Source organism: Phalangium opilio, unplaced genomic scaffold (assembly GCF_054372755.1).
Source record: "Phalangium opilio isolate 3A_F unplaced genomic scaffold, DU_Popi_V2 ptg000002l_1, whole genome shotgun sequence".
Taxonomy (NCBI): domain Eukaryota; kingdom Metazoa; phylum Arthropoda; class Arachnida; order Opiliones; family Phalangiidae; genus Phalangium; species Phalangium opilio.
The window spans coordinates 3,425,354-3,442,490 of NW_028324144.1; the positions used below are offsets into that span (position 1 = coordinate 3,425,354).

Below are 17,137 nucleotides of genomic sequence, written 5' to 3' on the forward strand. Positions count from 1 at the left end.
CCCCTTTACAAAACAAAATACAGTTACACTATCCCTTTAATCGAATTCCCGTACTATTCTTTCACCCCACACTTCAAGAAAACAATGTGGTCAAAGACCAGTCTCCATTTTACCCCCCCCCCCTACTTTTAAAAATAGTATATTTTAAATATTACCATGGCCAAGGCTTACACTACCCCTTTACTAAACAAAATATACTTACACTATGCCTTTAATCGAATTCCCGTACTATTCTTTCACCCCCACCCCCTGCCCCAAACCAAAAACCAAAAACGAAATAAATAAAAAATAAATTTGAGTAAAAATTTTCGATACGCTTGGTGAAGCGTAAAACCAGCTCAGAATAAGTTTCAGTTTAAATCAAAAAATGGACCCCCCTTCCCAACAATATTTTACAACCTCTACATGTCCGTAAACTTGGTAAACTTGTAGGTACAAAATAAAATAAAATTTTTGGCAAACACAAAAAAATTATAATAATCCAGGTAAATTTCCGCATCGCCTACTTAGGTCTAAATATCTCAAGATATTTTTAAATTGGGTTATATTATAAACCAGGCTGAAAACAAACACCCACTACAATAGATAGACTTAGAGAATATGACAAATTTTAGACTAATTTTATTGTAACAAAATACAGGGTGTTTCAATAAGGATGCGAAATAAATTTTCAGTCAAAAATGCAATTTTTAGAATAAGGGCTACCGTTTACAGGTTATGATTGCAGTATTTTATGGATGCCCCCTTAAATTTAACGTAAGAAACTGAATTTGAAAGCAAATGATTGCTAGTTTAATTAAGGGGCCATCCCTAAAACACTCAAATTTTTACGAATGACCCCTTAAATTTAAGGTAAGAAACTGAAAGACATTCACAATGATTGCTAGTTTAATTAAGGGGTCATCCCTAAAACACTCAACTCAATTCAATTCATAACTTTAAAACAGTGGCCTTTAGGTCAAAACGGAGATAGAAATTACATTTTAGACTCAAAATAGATTTCCCAAAGAACATACATCCCCCTTAATTTTAACACCCTGTACAATGGAGGAAGTCTACTACCTTGATCTCTAAAATATTCATGGGAGAACGGACTATTAAGAATTAAATCCACCGTTTAATTGTCTCTGATTCAACAGGATATGTCATGGAAATTAACTTGTAGAATGATTAACCCGATTCGTTTTGAATCTAAAGTTCATGTGGGGGGGGGGGGAACGAGAAGAAAGGCTTAATTACGTAACAGGCCCCGCGCAAATACCGTAAAATTTCCATAAAAACGGTCAATTGTTTCCAACCGCTGGGTTGGGCGGGTAAAATTGGGGGGTTGGGTTGTATCTTCAAGCATGGCTGCTTGGTATTGACCTCTTAATTTTTTATTTTTTCTAAATTGCTTTTTGTGTTTGCTGATTTAAGCAGTTCTTATAATCAATAGTCTTCTTATATTACGCTAATCGATTTATGTCTTAATAATGTTAGAATGAATAAAAGGCTAGGGTTTATGTTTGTGACCTACTGGGTATTAAATAGGCCTTAAAACTAGCTTGATTTTATAAGCTACGGCTTTATAAATGGCTTAAAATTTAAATCTGGGGGTAGGATGAGATATATTTTGATTGGTAGACTCAATTTCCTTATTTATCAAACCTTATTAATTAAATACACGGAAGGTAGACAAGAAGAAAAATCACCACAATATTTACATGCTTACAGAGATATCTAACATATGTAAATGAAAATCAACTTACATATTTATAGAAGCTGATTCCTTAAAAATTTATTCGGTCGACCTCGAACTTGAATTATTACGAAGAGATTCCAGGGAAACCATAAAACAGCCGCAGTTTATTCACGTCGAGATGGTGTTTTGGAATTCAGCATCCATCTCTTAGTATCGGCGGTCTTCCGCATTACGCATTTAGGCCTTGGCTTCGTCAATATATATTGAAGTAACCACCGAACTAACGCGAATCTTAACCGAAATTAGGCCTAACTTACACTTTAAAAGAGTTCCTCGTTGTACTTTATAAACCTTGGAATGTACCGACTTAACTCTTAACTGTTAGTTTTTAGTATAATTGCTTTAATTTCGATTAAATTAAAGCGAGGAACTGTCACCGCAATAACGGAAAGTAACCGAACGTACCCGACACCCGCCGAGCATCTTATGTTCTGATGGGAGACCGTGGGTAAGCTAACGGCCGTTTTCTTCCCCCAATGTCCTGCCGCTTAAAGTTGCAACAGACCGCAGCGCCACCAAGAGCTGATAATAAGCCGATGAAAATAAGGAAAAGCGCCAATTTATAATTATAAAATGACAAAATAATGAATAAATCTATTAGTAAATGTTTCGTAAATGCTGATAAAATATGATATATCGAAAATAAAAACACTAAATAGCTTTTATAAACGCACGAAATAACCTTCAATTTTGATATTGACCGGTAGCTTGAGTCAATGACCTTTAAAGGAATACGTCATATTAAATTTGCTCTCGTTTTATTCGAAAAATCATATAATAAAATAAGTCTTATTTCAAACTATAATTATGGATTAGATAAGGTGAGAGTTGCTGCAGTTAACTAAACAGGGCTGAGCAACTTACGTCGTCGGGCGAGTGATCGAGTGGGCTATGGTTAGGCTTAGGCCCTTCTGTAAAGTGAAGCCGATGACGTCATGGGGGCTAGGGTTCTAAGATCTTGACACATTAGGCCTAACGCACAAGTTCTGTTAATTACTCTTTTTTCCTTTTAAAGTGTAGCTTTAAACACGGTTTAAAGATCCTATAATTTATAATTTATGTTCTTTCAAAAAAAAAAAATTAGAAAATCCTATTCCTTTAAATAGAAAATCAACATAAAGGGAGGCTTATGCGTGACTTTATATTTGTCTGTCCATAAAATAAATAAAAACCTTATGATTACGTAACTTAGGACGATTTCGATTTCTTCTGTTCGGGATCGTTCTTTTATTATTACAATTATGTCAAAATATTTCAATACACTATATTTTCCATGACGTATTTTTGACGACTATCTCAATTAATCAATTAATTAATTAACTAAAATTAAAAAAAAACGAACAAAAAAAGTTGAAAAAACAAAATATGAAATGACTTGGAATTGGAAAACAAATTAGGCTTAATTAATTAAAATATTTAACGTTACTCTTGCGTAATATTATTTATTTTTAAATCCTAGTTTAGTGGAAGTGCACTTATTATAGTTGTTTTACGTTTTTTTAATTAAAAAAAAAAACAAATTAATTCCGCGAAAATTAATTACATTAATAATAACTGACTAAATCATTATTAACATAAACATAAGTGCGAAAATAAACAAACAAACAAATAAATAAAATTAACGTAGCAATTTGAATTAAAAATGTGTGAACGGAGACAAAAAATAATAATAATAAGAAAGGCACATTGAATCATTTTCTTTTTAAAATTTGTTTCTTTTTTTAGATAAATTTTGGTTCTCGCTTTATTTAAAGTACCTATTTACGGCGATAATGTCGCTGGTTCCTTTCGTCCTTATCATGACTCGCTGATCTCTTCCTAAACACGTCCAATAAAATTTAATTTTAATTAATCATAATTAAATTAGCAAAGAAACATTTGATTAAACCTCAATAGATATTTTATTAATTGTTAATAGAGTTATTTTATTTATAATTTTTAATTATTTTGCGTGGTTAATTAGTTTGTTTGTTAGTTAATTAATAAAGAGCTAAGCTTTGATTTCTTTTCTTTTTTTAATTCATTAGCGATATTTTTTTTTTTGATATTAACATTTAAGAAGATTTACAACCTTTTTCGTTTCCGGTCACCCAGACTTTCTTTGCCGGAATCAACATCTTCTTCGTCGTTACTTTCGCCTCCCGAACTCGAACAACAAGACGACGAAGACGAGGAACTACTTGAACCGCAAGAACTGTCAGAAGCAACTCCAGTGTCTTGATTTACGTCAATGCAATCAGCAATAGCTGCCAATTCTGGACGGTGTTCCTGGTGTTTGTCAATGTTCAATTTGTTTATAGTAAATGAACATTGTCACATTGAAGAAATGTCGAGGGGTCCGACAATTACGCGACGAAATTCCGTATGCTGTTCGCGAAATCATTCGCACAAAATCACGAAATCTTTGTCAAAATCGCGAAATCAAATCTTTTGGGGAAATTACGAAATCATTGGCAAAATCACGAAACCTTTGCCACAATCGCGGAATCATTGCCACAATCGCGAAATCATTGGCAAAATCACGAAATCTTTGCCACAATCGCGAAATCATTGGCCAAATCACGAAATCTTTGCCACAATCGCGAAATCATTGACCAAATCACGAAACCTTTGCCACAATCGCGAAATCATTGCCACAATCGCGAAATCATTGGCAAAATCACGAAATCTTTGCCACAATCGCGAAATCATTGGCAAAATCACGAAATCATTGGCAAAATCACGAAACCTTTGCCACAATCGCGAAATCATTGGCAAAATCACGAAATCTTTGCCACAATCGCGAAATCATTGGCAAAATCACGAAATCATTGGCAAAATCACGAAATCATTGGCAAAATCACGAAATCATTGGCAAAATCACGAAACCTTTGCCACAATCGCGAAATCATTGGCAAAATCACGAAATCTTTGCCACAATCGCGAAATCATTGGCAAAATCACGAAATCATTGGCAAAATCACGAAATCATTGGCAAAATCACGAAACCTTTGCCACAATCGCGAAATCATTGGCAAAATCACGAAACCTTTGCCACAATCGCGAAATCATTGGCAAAATCACGAAATCTTTGCCACAATCGCGAAATCATTGGCAAAATCACGAAATCATTGGCAAAATCACGAAATCATTGGCAAAATCACGAAACCTTTGCCACAATCGCGAAATCATTGGCAAAATCACGAAATCTTTGCCACAATCGCGAAATCATTGGCAAAATCACGAAATCATTGGCAAAATCACGAAATCATTGGCAAAATCACGAAATCATTGGCAAAATCGCGAAATCATTGGCAAAATCACGAAATCATTGGCAAAATCACGAAATCATTGGCAAAATCACGAAATCATTGGCAAAATCACGAAACCTTTGCCACAATCGCGAAATCATTGGCAAAATCACGAAACCTTTGCCACAATCGCGAAATCATTGGCAAAATCACGAAATCTTTGCCACAATCGCGAAATCATTGGCAAAATCACGAAATCATTGGCAAAATCACGAAATCATTGGCAAAATCACGAAACCTTTGCCACAATCGCGAAATCATTGGCAAAATCACGAAATCTTTGCCACAATCGCGAAATCATTGGCAAAATCACGAAATCATTGGCAAAATCACGAAATCATTGGCAAAATCACGAAACCTTTGCCACAATCGCGAAATCATTGGCAAAATCACGAAATCTTTGCCACAATCGCGAAATCTTTGCCAGAATCGCGAAATCATTGGCAAAATCACGAAATCTTTGCCACAATCGCGAAATCATTGGCAAAATCACGAAATCTTTGTTACGATCGCGAAATAAAAGAAGAAATCCCGAAATCTTTGTCCAAATCAAAGAAGAAATCACAAAATCTTAGGGGAAATCGCGAAATCAAAGAAGAAACCCCAAAATCTTTGCCACAATCGCGAAATCAAAGAATAAATCACGAAATCTTTGGCACAATCAAAGAAGAAATCACAAAATCTTTGGTAAAATCGCGAAACCCAGTATGCTTTTTTTGGGAATGTCGGACCCCTAGCTTGAGTAACCTTTTAAAACCATGACTCACCTTTAAACTTTGGTACCATTTAATTGATAATTTTGGCCTTCCACGTTTCGTTTTGTGCCAAACTATTGGAAAATTAGTTAGGCTGCAGAAATTTTGCGTTACAGCGATTGTGTTATCCATATTAATAACAACGTGCCACCATCCGCCGGGAACGAAGACAGTTTCTCCCGGTTTTTGAAGAATTTCCAACTGAAATTGTTACTTAAAACTGTTATTTCTCAACATTTTCGACACGATTAAATATTTCAAGGTCGACTTTACGGGTTTGCAATCCGCGGGCCACGAAGGTTCTTGAGTACGAGGATAAATATGAGTGAACCACGTGATTGCTTCATCACATTGCTTTCCTCCTTCGTTCGGGTGAACTTTAATAAGTTCCCGAGAAGTATGCGTAGGAAACAGGCACCATCTGAAGGATAACAATTAATGATAAATTGACCATCCTAAGCAGTGCACTAACGTGAAACACTGGGCCATTTGTCGACAGGTAAACAACGGTACGCCCGACCAAGGATAGCTTAGGATGATAGGATATCATGGACATTCAAAGTACAAACCTTTTATGTCCTTTGAGTAATGTATTCCAAGCACTGGTACCCAAAGGATCAATATGAATTCCGGTTCCAGATCGGGCCGAACCCATCACGAACCATTTATAAGGCGGTCGCTTCTCTTCTCCGGCGTACTTGAAAAGATCATCTCGAAAATAAATTGGAACTTCGTAATCTTCCAGTAATTTCTTCTTTCGCGGATGCTGCCATAAAACAAATGAATTTTTTAAGTATTTAATAGGCCTGTCTGCGCGAGTACCTGGAACCCGACAATTACCCGGTCGGGTACCAGGTACTCGCACTTTCTTCTCCCTTCCAACTGGAACTAAAACTTCAATTGAGCAAAGATATGAGCACAGAGATTTTTGCTAACAGAAAAGCACCCGACTAGTAGTAGTTCTGATTGGCCTAATTATTCGAGTACCCGATACCCGACAATTACCCGGCCGCGTACCGATTAGTTGCAATATCTTTCCTCTCCCAATTGTAACTAAAACTTCAACTGATCAAAGCCATGAGCATAGAGATTCTTGCTACCCGAAAATCACCCGACTACTGGTAGTTCTGATTGGCCTAATTATTCGAGTACCCGTAAAAAATCCGGGTACCCAACTCGATACCCTATTGAAAATTTTTCAAGTACCCGCCCTGAAACCCAAAAGTCACTACCAGCCTAGTTTATAAACCAAAGATTTCAACCTACCTCTCCGATACTATCAAAAATGTACAATGGACTATCATCTTTATTATGTTCCATATAGTAAACAAAATATTTCATTTTCAATTTCACACTATATCCTTCGTTATCCTCTCCGCATTTAAATTTTTGGTTTCTGTATTTCCTAGCTAACCTCTGAAACGTTTCAAAATGACGTAGTTACGTTACCATACCATTACGGGATTCGGCACCCACAGGGTTCATACAACTTTTGGAAAACAAATTTCCAGGTTTTTCCCCATATACTTCCCTGAGTTTTCCAGGTTTTTCCCGTGTATGGAGTATCCTATGGAGCAAATGCTAACGAAGGAGGGGGGGGGGCAAATAGGACTATTACATAATCAAAGGACATCCCCCTATCTCTAGTAGAACCACAGTTATGAGCCTTCAAAGTTTAGTGTAATGTTAATGCTGTGAAGGGGATGTTTATGAACATTTTGATTAATTACTAGGCCCCTATTTGTGGTAGCCCTACGTTTTTAGTACCTTTGGATGGGGGGCAAATAGGACTATAACATAATCAAAGGACATCCCCGTATCTCTAGTAGAACCACAGTTATGAGCCTCCAAAGTTGGGTGTAATGCTATTCCTATGGAGGGGGGTATGTTTGTGAACATTTTGCTTAATTACTCCGCCCCTGTTTGTCGTAGCCCTAAGTTTTTAGTATGGTTGGATGGGGGACAAATAGGACTATAACATACTAAAAGGACATCCCCGTATCTCTAGTAGAACCAGAGTTATGAGCCTCCAAAGTTTAGTGTAATGTTAATCCTATGGAGGGTATGTTTATGAACATTTTGCTTAATTACTCGGCCCCTGTTTGACACAAATTTCCCTGATTTCCGTGAATTTTACTAAAAGTTCTAAATTTCCCTAAAATTTCTAAATTTCCCTAAATTTTCTAAATTTCCCTAAATTTTCTAAATTTCCCTAAATTTTCTAAATTTCCCTAAATTTTCTAAATTTCCCCAAAAATTCTAAATTTCCCCAAAAATTCTAAATTTCCCCGAGTTTTCCCTGAGGTTTTTGTCAACTATTTATTTCCCTGATTATTCCAGTCCAGGTTTCCCCTGTTTTCCAGGTTTGTATGAACCCTGACCCATAATCTTTTAATTACTTGTAAGGACCACTTGTAATTGGCTTTCCAATTATCAGTCATTCCCGTTATGACTACGGGTCTATAAAGTTTCTCGTATTGTTCAACAAATTTGTCCGTCGGTACTTCTTTCACGTCAATTCTTTCAACATCGTCTCGTAGATTAGAAAGATCCAAATCGAACTTATCAGCGTATCCCAATTTGGTCCATCCATCTTCATCTCTTTCATTTAATTCTACATATTATAATTAATATAATTAAGATTAATTAAAAATTAAATTCCGATAGATTAAAGATCATATATTTAATTTGTATATAGAACAATTTTTTGTACATGTTTTACAATGCGTAATTATTAATTAATTATAATTTTGGTTTTTCTTATAGAACTTTCCATAATTAAAAAAAACTATTTTTATCTAAAGAAAAAGAAATTAAACCCTTTAATTATTATTTTAATCACCTTTTTATGAACAATTAATTAACCCTTTTAACATTCTATTTATTTCATTTAAATTTATATATAAAAATTGAGAAATTATCATTTTTTCGTTTTGTTTGAGCCCGTAATTAAAACAATTTAATTGCAAAATAATTAAATTCATCGCTACTATAAGAGGAATATGATTAAAAAATATACTATACTTTTAATTGGTCACTCGAGTGTCAAATTAAATCAAAACGAACTAATTAATTCATTATAAATAGGTAATTTGAGGGAGAGAGTTCTATAAACCCATCACAGTAAATTTAAGGAATAATTATTGTATGAACAAACCCATAAACATTTTAATAACTGAAACTGAAACTAAAACTAAAAAAAAATAATCAAGATTTAATTGAAATCTTACGATTAATTAATTTAATCGGGGTTAATTAATCTAATCTATCTTTTTTCGTTTGGTAAATTAATAATAAATTTTGTAGCTAGAAGATACTTCGATACCTATTGAAACTAAAACTAAAAAAAAATAATCAAGATTTAATTGAAAAAATCTTACGATTAATTAATTAATTTAATCGGGGTTAATTAATCTAATCTATCTTTTTTCGTTTGGTAAATTAATTAATTTTGTAGCTAGAAGATACTTCGAAACCTATTATAATAATGGCAGTAGTTAATGTTGTCGTAGACCAATTAAGTCTAATTCCGTTAATTGAATTAAATTAAATTAATTTAAATTTAATTATCAGCACATGCTTTTTTTCTTCTCTATCAAATCCCCAATTTTAATTAATAAATTTAGAGCACGATTTCGTAAGAAAAAAAAAAAAAAAAAAAATATTGGTATAACATTTCATTAAACAAAAAAAAAAAAAAATAATAATAATAAAATTTGTTTTAATTAATTAATCTGTTATTTGATTTATATATAAAAAAAATAACAGAAATGTTTCCAGCTCTTAAGTCAACCTTCTTTCTCAATATTTAAATTTGAGTGTCATCAAAATCGTTATACAAGTGACTGCGGCCTTCAACCAGCACAATAATTTAAAGGATGATTCGAAAATTGATTATAATTAAAAATAAAAATAATGGTTTTTTTTTTGGTTAAATTTTGATAATTAGCGCATATAATTAATAATAAGCGCTTGGGTCGGGTTTTTCCTTTGACAAAACGAATAGTCAAAAGAGCTAAAAACATCTCTGAACACGTTCGTTATCATAAGTTGAATTTTTTTTTTTTTTTTTGAGATAAATTATAACAATTAAATGAAAATTAATTAATGTCACCGACAAAAATTTAATTTAACAATTTTAGACTTCTTTTCAACAATCCAGAATTCCCGATAGTGTCTTATCGTAATCACACACACATTAAATCTTACGCTAATTACTTGTCCATTGATTGTTCTTCTAACGCAAAAAAATTATTATTTTCAAAATAATAATCATTAGGAAAAAAATATATATTTTTTTTTTGTTTTTTAAAGTTTGTTTGTTTGTTTGTTTAATTAATTATATAAATGTTTAGGCGTAATAACTCGGAGACACCAATAAGTCCGTGATAACGACTAGTTGATCATCGGTGAACTTTAGCTTATGATCGCGCCAATTATCGTGATGAGTACGTCTAAAGTTTGACAATGTCTTTTTAACCGTTGTTGGAATCGGTTGTGGATCGTTCAAGTGATCACCCAAAATCACTAAAATCTCGGGTAAGAAATCGGGAACGTCGTAAGGATAAGCGTTAACGCATGCGCATAAACCGAGAACTCCTCCGTGTCGTTTAATCAGATCCGTTGCGTCAGTCGCCTTGGACGCTGCGGAATTTTGGGCTTGCTTCTTCTTCCTGAGCTTAATGTTGCAAGACGTCTTGAATCGGTTCAGTAATTCGTCGGTTACCTTCATAAACTCGCAATGCAACAATCCACCCAAGCACTCGGCGGCGCATTCTCGAACCTCCAACTGTTCGTCGCCTAAAAGTTTCAGCACCAACGCACCGATCTCGGCGACCCATTTATCGTTATCCATGATATTGAACATGTTACTAAAGACCATCAATTGCATGAAAGATAAGGCGGATGATCTGGCGTGCCAGTTGCTCTTCTCGGTGATGTCCCTGATAGTTTCGATAGCTTTTTCGGTACTATCGGGCAAGATCATAGCGTGACCCAACATGGCCAAGGTGTACACGCAATCCAATTGAAGCTCGTCGTCCGTGGTGTCGCTCTTAAGAGTGCAAAGTAGCGGTAAGAAGGTGTAGATTTCCTTGGGAACCGAATGTACGGTTCGTGGGATACTGGACATTAACCATTTACAAATGGTTTTGAACAGATTAACGGCGTCCTTGCGTTCCTTGGACATGAAATCTTGATCGACGCGATCATTTTCGGCATTGGATACCACGACCAGTTTGTCGTTCTTCCCGTGATGGTTCTCAGTCGACAATATCTTCATTTCTCCGTAAACTTTGGAGATAAAGTTGGATTTCTTCGGTGCCAGTTGCAAGCAATCGGCTGCTGATGGTATTTGAATATCGTACAAGAATATAGTGCATAAAATGCTACCCAATTTCTCTCGAACGTTCTGAAATCCGTGGGTCATGTGAGGTTCCAAGTACTCCAACAATCTATGCAGGAGTTCGAATATTCTCCATTCCTGTTGAGCCAATACTCCGAGAAGGAGGTAAAGACGGCTAGACTCCAGAAACGATCCACCTTCGCCTCTTATGGGGTTGTCCATCAATAACTCAAAGAGCCAGTAGTATTTGTTCGGGTCCCGGCTTTCGGACGCCGTCGCTATACAAGTACCCCAATCGCCTACAGTCTCGGGGGTAATTTTTTCAAAAGCGATGGATAAAATTGGAACCAATTCATCTTTCAACTTCATCATGGTTTCGAAGGGCCAGTGTTTACTTCCTCGTAAAAGACCGGCTAAGATTTCGGCAGCGCATCTTTGATTACTTTCTTGTATGTCCGAAACAAGCTCTTTCAAATGAGGCAGAAATAAGGGCAAGAATGTATCGCCAAAGTTACGAAATAATCCTTTGAAGAAGTAGAATCGTTTGGCGTTGAATTTGTCATGACCTTTCCTTTCTTCCAAGGACAAGAATTTTACCAACGACTTGATGAATTGAGGGTCCGTGAAGGATTGGTAAATGGGAACCTCAATATCTCGCAATTCTTCGAGTTGGCGATTCAATTTGGGTTGTTTATCATCGGTATCGTAAACCTGGAACGGTTTGGGCCATTCGTAGAAACCAATATGGGTCTTATGGATGAAAATGGAACTGTTCCATTTCTCTTGGGTATCGGGGAACGAAGAACTGTTGTATTGCATCCATAAATTAGTTCCGGATCGAACGCTGCTTTTTGCGGAAACTTTCCCGGTGAAACTTTGAAGTTTGGACGATATTGGGGAGTCTTCGGGAATATCTTCAATTTTTAAAACGCGTTTGGCGTGTTGTCGTTTCTGTTGTTTCAATACTGCAGCCACAACCGAAATGGATATTTTCCTAATGGCCAGGGTTTCGTGGATTAAATTTCTGACGTAATATCGTACGGTTCTTGGTGATGATTGGACATCGTGTCTGATCAGTAGACCCATCATAATCGTGGCGAGATTGTAATGTCTCCAATGTAGGTTACCACTTTCGGCCAAGTTCAAAACGGCTTCAATGGTTTTATGGTAGAGTTCCAGATTTTCTCGCGATAATTTGTCGAGACTCAAGATACCGTTGGATATTTCTTCGTCAGACGGTATTGGTTTTTGAGGAATTGGATGTCCACTGACCCAGAGACTCTTAGCTCGCTCAACGGTCGTATCGGGGACCTCAAGACCGATTTGAATAGTTTCGAGATATTTTCTGATGCTTTCGGAAATGTGATCGATTAATCGGATAATGGAAGGTTTCTCCGAAGGAAGGGAGGCGACTAAAGCGGGCCAGACTTGACTAATTACTTCCCAATCGGTAACGGTCAAGATGGTGTTTTGTTTTTGACCGATCAAAAAGTATAAAGATCCTTTGAATTCTTCGTGGTTTTCTTTGGGATCTTTTTGCAAACTTACTACAATTTGCGGAATGAAAATACGATAGGAGAATGGGAAATTTTGTAGACATAATTGGACGACGTTTTGGGCTCTGATTCTAACTTGACTATAATGACTAATCGATAACTTCAATAGATCCTCGGTCATCCGTTTATGCAGGAGAGTAAAGGGACATTTGCTTTTTTCTTGCAATCGGCTTTCGTGTTGCAGAACGGCTCTATCAACCAATAAACCTCTAATGTGTTTCTTAACACCGGATATCTTATCTTCCAAGGCCCTTTTGACCACGTGAAATCCTTTCCATCTTTTATCGAAATCTTCTCTAGCCACGCCCCAATGAAACATTATAGACTTGTAAAGCTTAACGACAACGAAAAGGGACTTCGTGTCATCTTCTAAGACTTGAAATATTTTTTCCATAACTCGACTGACGACATTTGCAGTAACTTGTCGAATATTGCTACCATCCCGGAAGTTAATTCCAACCAAGTTAGTCTGTCTAACTCGGAGAAAATGCAGGGGGACGCATGACTCTATGATGTTTATATTTTCCTCGGACCAAAGTGGGAGAGCTTCTCCGGCACCGAGGATACAATCGAGCGTGATTGTTAGACTCTGTAATAATTCTTCCCTGGTTAAATCCTTTTGTCCGGAGCTGAAGTTATCCAGTTTTTCCAATTCGGGTTTCATAAATTCCTCCATGATGTCAACTGCCAGGGTAAGTTCTTCTTCGCTAGGGATATGCCATTGGATTTTAAGATCATCCACGTTGCCCGGTTTCCCCCAATCTCTTATCGGTAAGTAATCTTTAAACGCTTCATTTTCGTTTGTAGCTGGGGATTCCGGTCTTGGGACGCTCCTAAACTCAAGGGCGTAGGTCATTGTAAGAGCACGGAGAGTGTGACGCAATAACGAGCAAGCTAAGGTGTATCCTTGCTTCGAAGTCAACTGAAGGGTTCTTCTCAAAACTTTCTTGATTGCGTCAGAGTATTGGAGGAGTTGTTTACCATCGCATCGGACGATTTCCGATAAGACTAATAGATTGAATAATAATTCGTCGTCCAGTTTCTCTTCTTTAAGTACGTCGTCGCTATCGGTTAGAGACAAGACTAATCTCGATGTGTGCGGTAAAAAAGCTTGTAATGAAGATTGGGCATCGACTCTAGAGGCTGATCGACACATGTTAGCGGCCAATTTTCCAGAGACTTTAATTTCTAGGATGTGATTTGCTATGAAAGCGGACAGTTTTCGTACGGCGGCTTTTAATATTTCAGGGGAACTTTGAGAGAGGATGCTGGTAAAAGTGGAGGACAAGGCCACTCCAAGAATGCTTTCTTCGGCGTTCATCTTTTCGGTTTCTCTATCTAACCTCGAGGTATTCTCCAAACTGCTGTTTTCGATTAAGATGAAGCATCTGTCCATGAATTGAAGTATAAAATCTTCAAATTGCGCGGTAGCCAGGCATAAATCGTATTCCAATGGGGTTAAATCATTCCTGTAGTTAACGGCTTCGGAACAATCAATCAGAGGGACTAATGTCGTGAAGGTTGAGATAAATTGGAAAGTAACCATGCATTTCTTGATGTCGTTTGGGTCTATTCCCGGTAGTGAACTCGTTAAGAGTGGTAAAACGTGTGAAGGGCCTTCTGGGAAGTATTTGCCTCCTTTTACCAAACTTCTAGAGACGGCTACCATACAATGAAGGGTGGCTACTAATCTGTGAGGCTCCGTAAGTGTTTCGAGAGCCGAATAGAGTCTATCCAAGAGAGGGGGTATCATTGTTTCGGGTCTAAGCAAAGATAGATTCTTCAATGCGGTAGCGGAGTCTCCACTACCCCCTTTACTAAAGATGGCTAGAAACACGACGTTTTTCATGCTAGCAACTAATTTGGTTACATCTTCGTTCGTTAACTTATGAGAGTCGGGTATGGGTGTTTGCCAAGAAGATTTCTTGTATCTTTCATCGTGAATTCTTTTCACGAGAATAGCGGGTAGTTTTGATAGCAGTTTTTGTAGTTTCACGATCCATTTTCCATTATTGGAAGGGTGATAGTACGATTCGAGCATCTTGAAAAGATGATCTACGTGTTCTTGGCATCGACTACCCCCTCCTAACATTGATACTATCCAAATAACAATCGCGTTCGTCTCATAGGTGGAATGGCCCTGTTGAACTTGTATGCCGCTAAATCCACCAGGTAGGTTGAGGCTTCTTAAAAACCGGGTAAAAATGGCGGGCATGTATTTATCCCAGTTAATGTAGCCAATATTGGCAGCGGCAAGGCGCGAGAAAAGCCAAACCATATTGTTCTCCCATAAAGGCGAATTATGAGAAGATTGCCATATTTCCATGAATTCGTCAAACCATAATAAATATCCCTTAGAATGTTCGTTAGGGGGAAGACGCGTGGGTAAAAATATGTCGAAGTAAGACATGCCTTTATTCATAGCGATATCAAAAGGACATAAAAGTGGACGCCATTCGTCTAGCATTTCTTGAGTGGAATCAGCCGTAAAATATATCCTGCATGATCTAATCAGTACTTTTAAAGTCGATTCCATAGTAGCGGGAAGTAAGAGCATTTCCATATGTTCGTAGGGAGAATATAAAATTCTTTCGTATAGTTCGTACAATGGACGCCAAGGTAATTGTAAATCATCGCGCGATATTAGTTCCCGTTTCTTTAAAAGTAAAGAAAGTAGGTGAGCTAGTTGTTGAATCACGTCCATTTCCAACTCTGGGATAATTATCAATTCGTAAGCTAATTTGATAAAGGCTATGTGGTCGGATTTGGAGAATTTACGTCCGTACAGTTGAATGTATTTAACGAGTTGCCAGGTCCAATATGTCACACCCGGATTAACTTCACGTAATATGCACGCACGACCGAGATTTTCTTTAATCGCGACTAAAAGCTCTTGCGATTCAACGTCAAGTTTCTCGGCATACGGCAAAAATTTATTGTAAAGCAATTCTTTCTGGGGTTTGAAACCCAAATACGCCTCACGGGCGGTCGGGGCGGACGCATCCATTTTTTTTAAAAAATAACCTTTTTGATTTTGTTAATTAATCCTTTAAATTATCGCGGTTGCAGGCGCAGTCACCCGACGGGAAAATTGTTTATTTTGCGTCTTATTTATTATTTTATTATTTTTTCAAAGAGCTAGATAGAGACCAAGTCCCGTTTTAATTTATATAAAAGTAGCCAATATGACGATGATTGGCAGCTTTTGATACGAGCAAAGGCTTACCTGGTCTGGCTTTGTTTTTTGCTTCGGCGATTCTCTTCCTTCCACGACGATCTAATTTACTAAACTCGCTATCTACCGGCATCATTCATTAAATACCTTCATTAAAGTTCCGTAATTAAGGAAAATAAACACGTTTTAGGCCTATTACTCAGCGAATATCACAACTTTCAACTCACTCGCAGTATAAATTCAAGAAAGAACCACTGCTCGTGCATTGCTGACTCACTATTAGAGTCACTATTCAATATCACCGTCTCGTAAATTAATTCTTATCAAGAGGTCACCGCTAGAAGACGCTAATTTAGTTAGAATTATAATGCCGCAAAATACAAATCTATAAATTATTTTGGCCCCTGCTCTTCCAAACTTAATAAATCATATACCAAATGAAAGCTTACGCCTTCCTCTATTCATTGCACACAATTATAGTGAGCGCAAACAATAATTAACATTAAAATCGCATTTTTAAAAATACAAAACGCACCTAACCAAACCAAACCAAACCTAACCTAACCTAACCCATCACAGCGAGTCCCGGCAAAGCCTTTGGCACTGCTATATATATTATAATTAATTTTTTAATGTTAATTATTGTTTGGGCCTATTATAATGGTGTGCAATGAATAGAGGAAGGCGTAAGCTTTCATTTGGTATATGATTTATTAAGTTTGGATGAGCAGGGGCTATTCTTCAATTTAGCCATTATGGGCATGTTCAACAATTTTTGGGATACATAAAATTAAGAATAGAGTTAGTAATTATTAAAAAAAAATTACAAAAAATGATCTCTACCCTACTTTTAAAGAAAAGGTCGCAGCTAGACACCGCTATAGTATAGCGCGAGCAGCTTGCGTTGCTGAGCGCGTGATCGAGTGGGCTATGACACAGCTAATTTAGTTAAAAATTAACACACCGCTAAATTGATATATCTATAATTTATTTTTAGCAATTTTTATTGTATAGGCCTACATTTAATTAAGTAAAACATTAATAATTATTAAAATCAGAAGAATAAAAAATTTCGTTAGAGATTGAAGCTTGAAGGAGAGAGTAATGGAGTGGAAACCCCCATACCTTAAGCGTTGCCTTTGTACCCCCACCTACGGCACCATAGTCCTCCCATCATCCCCAGCGGTTAGGTAGGGTCGTGCCGGACGAAATTGTAAAGGACGCTCCCTCTATCTCAAAAATAGAAGCTAGTTCTCATTCAAATAAAATGGCGCTA

At 36.7% G+C, this 17,137-nt stretch overlaps 3 protein-coding genes across 7 annotated transcripts in view; all 3 read right to left on the reverse strand.

The window, feature by feature from the left end:
* The window catches only part of LOC149718300 (ecotropic viral integration site 5 ortholog-like), a 117,388-nt gene extending 115,183 nt beyond the window's left edge, over positions 1–2,205 (reverse strand). For 2 of the 4 annotated variants that reach the window (XM_089840690.1, XM_089840684.1), the window contains exon 1: positions 1,749–2,205. The gene's annotated coding sequence lies outside the window, so the exon portion shown is untranslated. The remainder of the gene's footprint in view (positions 1–1,748) is intronic. The other 2 variants (XM_089840699.1, XM_089840695.1) reach the window with 1 other exon arrangement.
* Positions 2,206–2,920: 715 nt separating this feature from the next.
* JMJD6 (Bifunctional arginine demethylase and lysyl-hydroxylase PSR) lies at positions 2,921–16,051 on the reverse strand. Its single transcript, XM_089840725.1, has 8 exons — positions 15,913–16,051; positions 8,186–8,400; positions 7,053–7,202; positions 6,356–6,552; positions 6,060–6,207; positions 5,799–5,987; positions 3,813–4,009; positions 2,921–3,559 (listed from the first exon to the last, which is right to left on the reverse strand). Exons 1-8 carry the CDS (start codon positions 15,995–15,997, stop codon positions 3,499–3,501), a joined length of 1,242 nt encoding a protein of 413 aa, XP_089696851.1. The 5' UTR covers positions 15,998–16,051; the 3' UTR covers positions 2,921–3,498.
* LOC149718306 (proteasome activator complex subunit 4-like) lies at positions 8,455–16,052 on the reverse strand. 2 transcript variants are annotated; one of them, XR_016367778.1, is made up of 3 exons: positions 15,913–16,052; positions 9,263–15,824; positions 8,455–9,111 (listed from the first exon to the last, which is right to left on the reverse strand). XR_016367778.1 is itself a non-coding variant. In XM_089840668.1 (2 exons), exon 2 carries the CDS (start codon positions 15,691–15,693, stop codon positions 10,138–10,140), a length of 5,556 nt encoding a protein of 1,851 aa, XP_089696794.1. In that variant the 5' UTR covers positions 15,694–15,824; positions 15,913–16,052; the 3' UTR covers positions 8,455–10,137. The 2 variants fall into 2 exon arrangements, 1 of the variants encoding a protein (XP_089696794.1); XM_089840668.1 differs by having other exon boundaries at positions 8,455–15,824.
* Positions 16,053–17,137: the final 1,085 nt, after the last annotated feature.

What these genes read in the sequence shown, in the direction of transcription:
- LOC149718306 (XM_089840668.1), bottom strand. Translation starts at nt 15,693, where the DNA reads ATGGATGCGTCCGCCCCGACCGCCCGTGAGGCGTATTTGGGTTTCAAA.
- JMJD6 (XM_089840725.1), bottom strand. Translation starts at nt 15,997, where the DNA reads ATGATGCCGGTAGATAGCGAGTTTAGTAAATTAGATCGTCGTGGAAGG. An exon ending in TTTTTGATAGTATCGGAGAG is followed by an intron (nt 6,553 to 7,052) that starts GTAGGTTGAAAT and finishes GTTTTATGGCAG; the next exon opens with CATCCGCGAAAGAAGAAATT. An exon ending in GGCCCGCGGATTGCAAACCC is followed by an intron (nt 5,988 to 6,059) that starts GTAAAGTCGACC and finishes TAACAATTTCAG; the next exon opens with TTGGAAATTCTTCAAAAACC.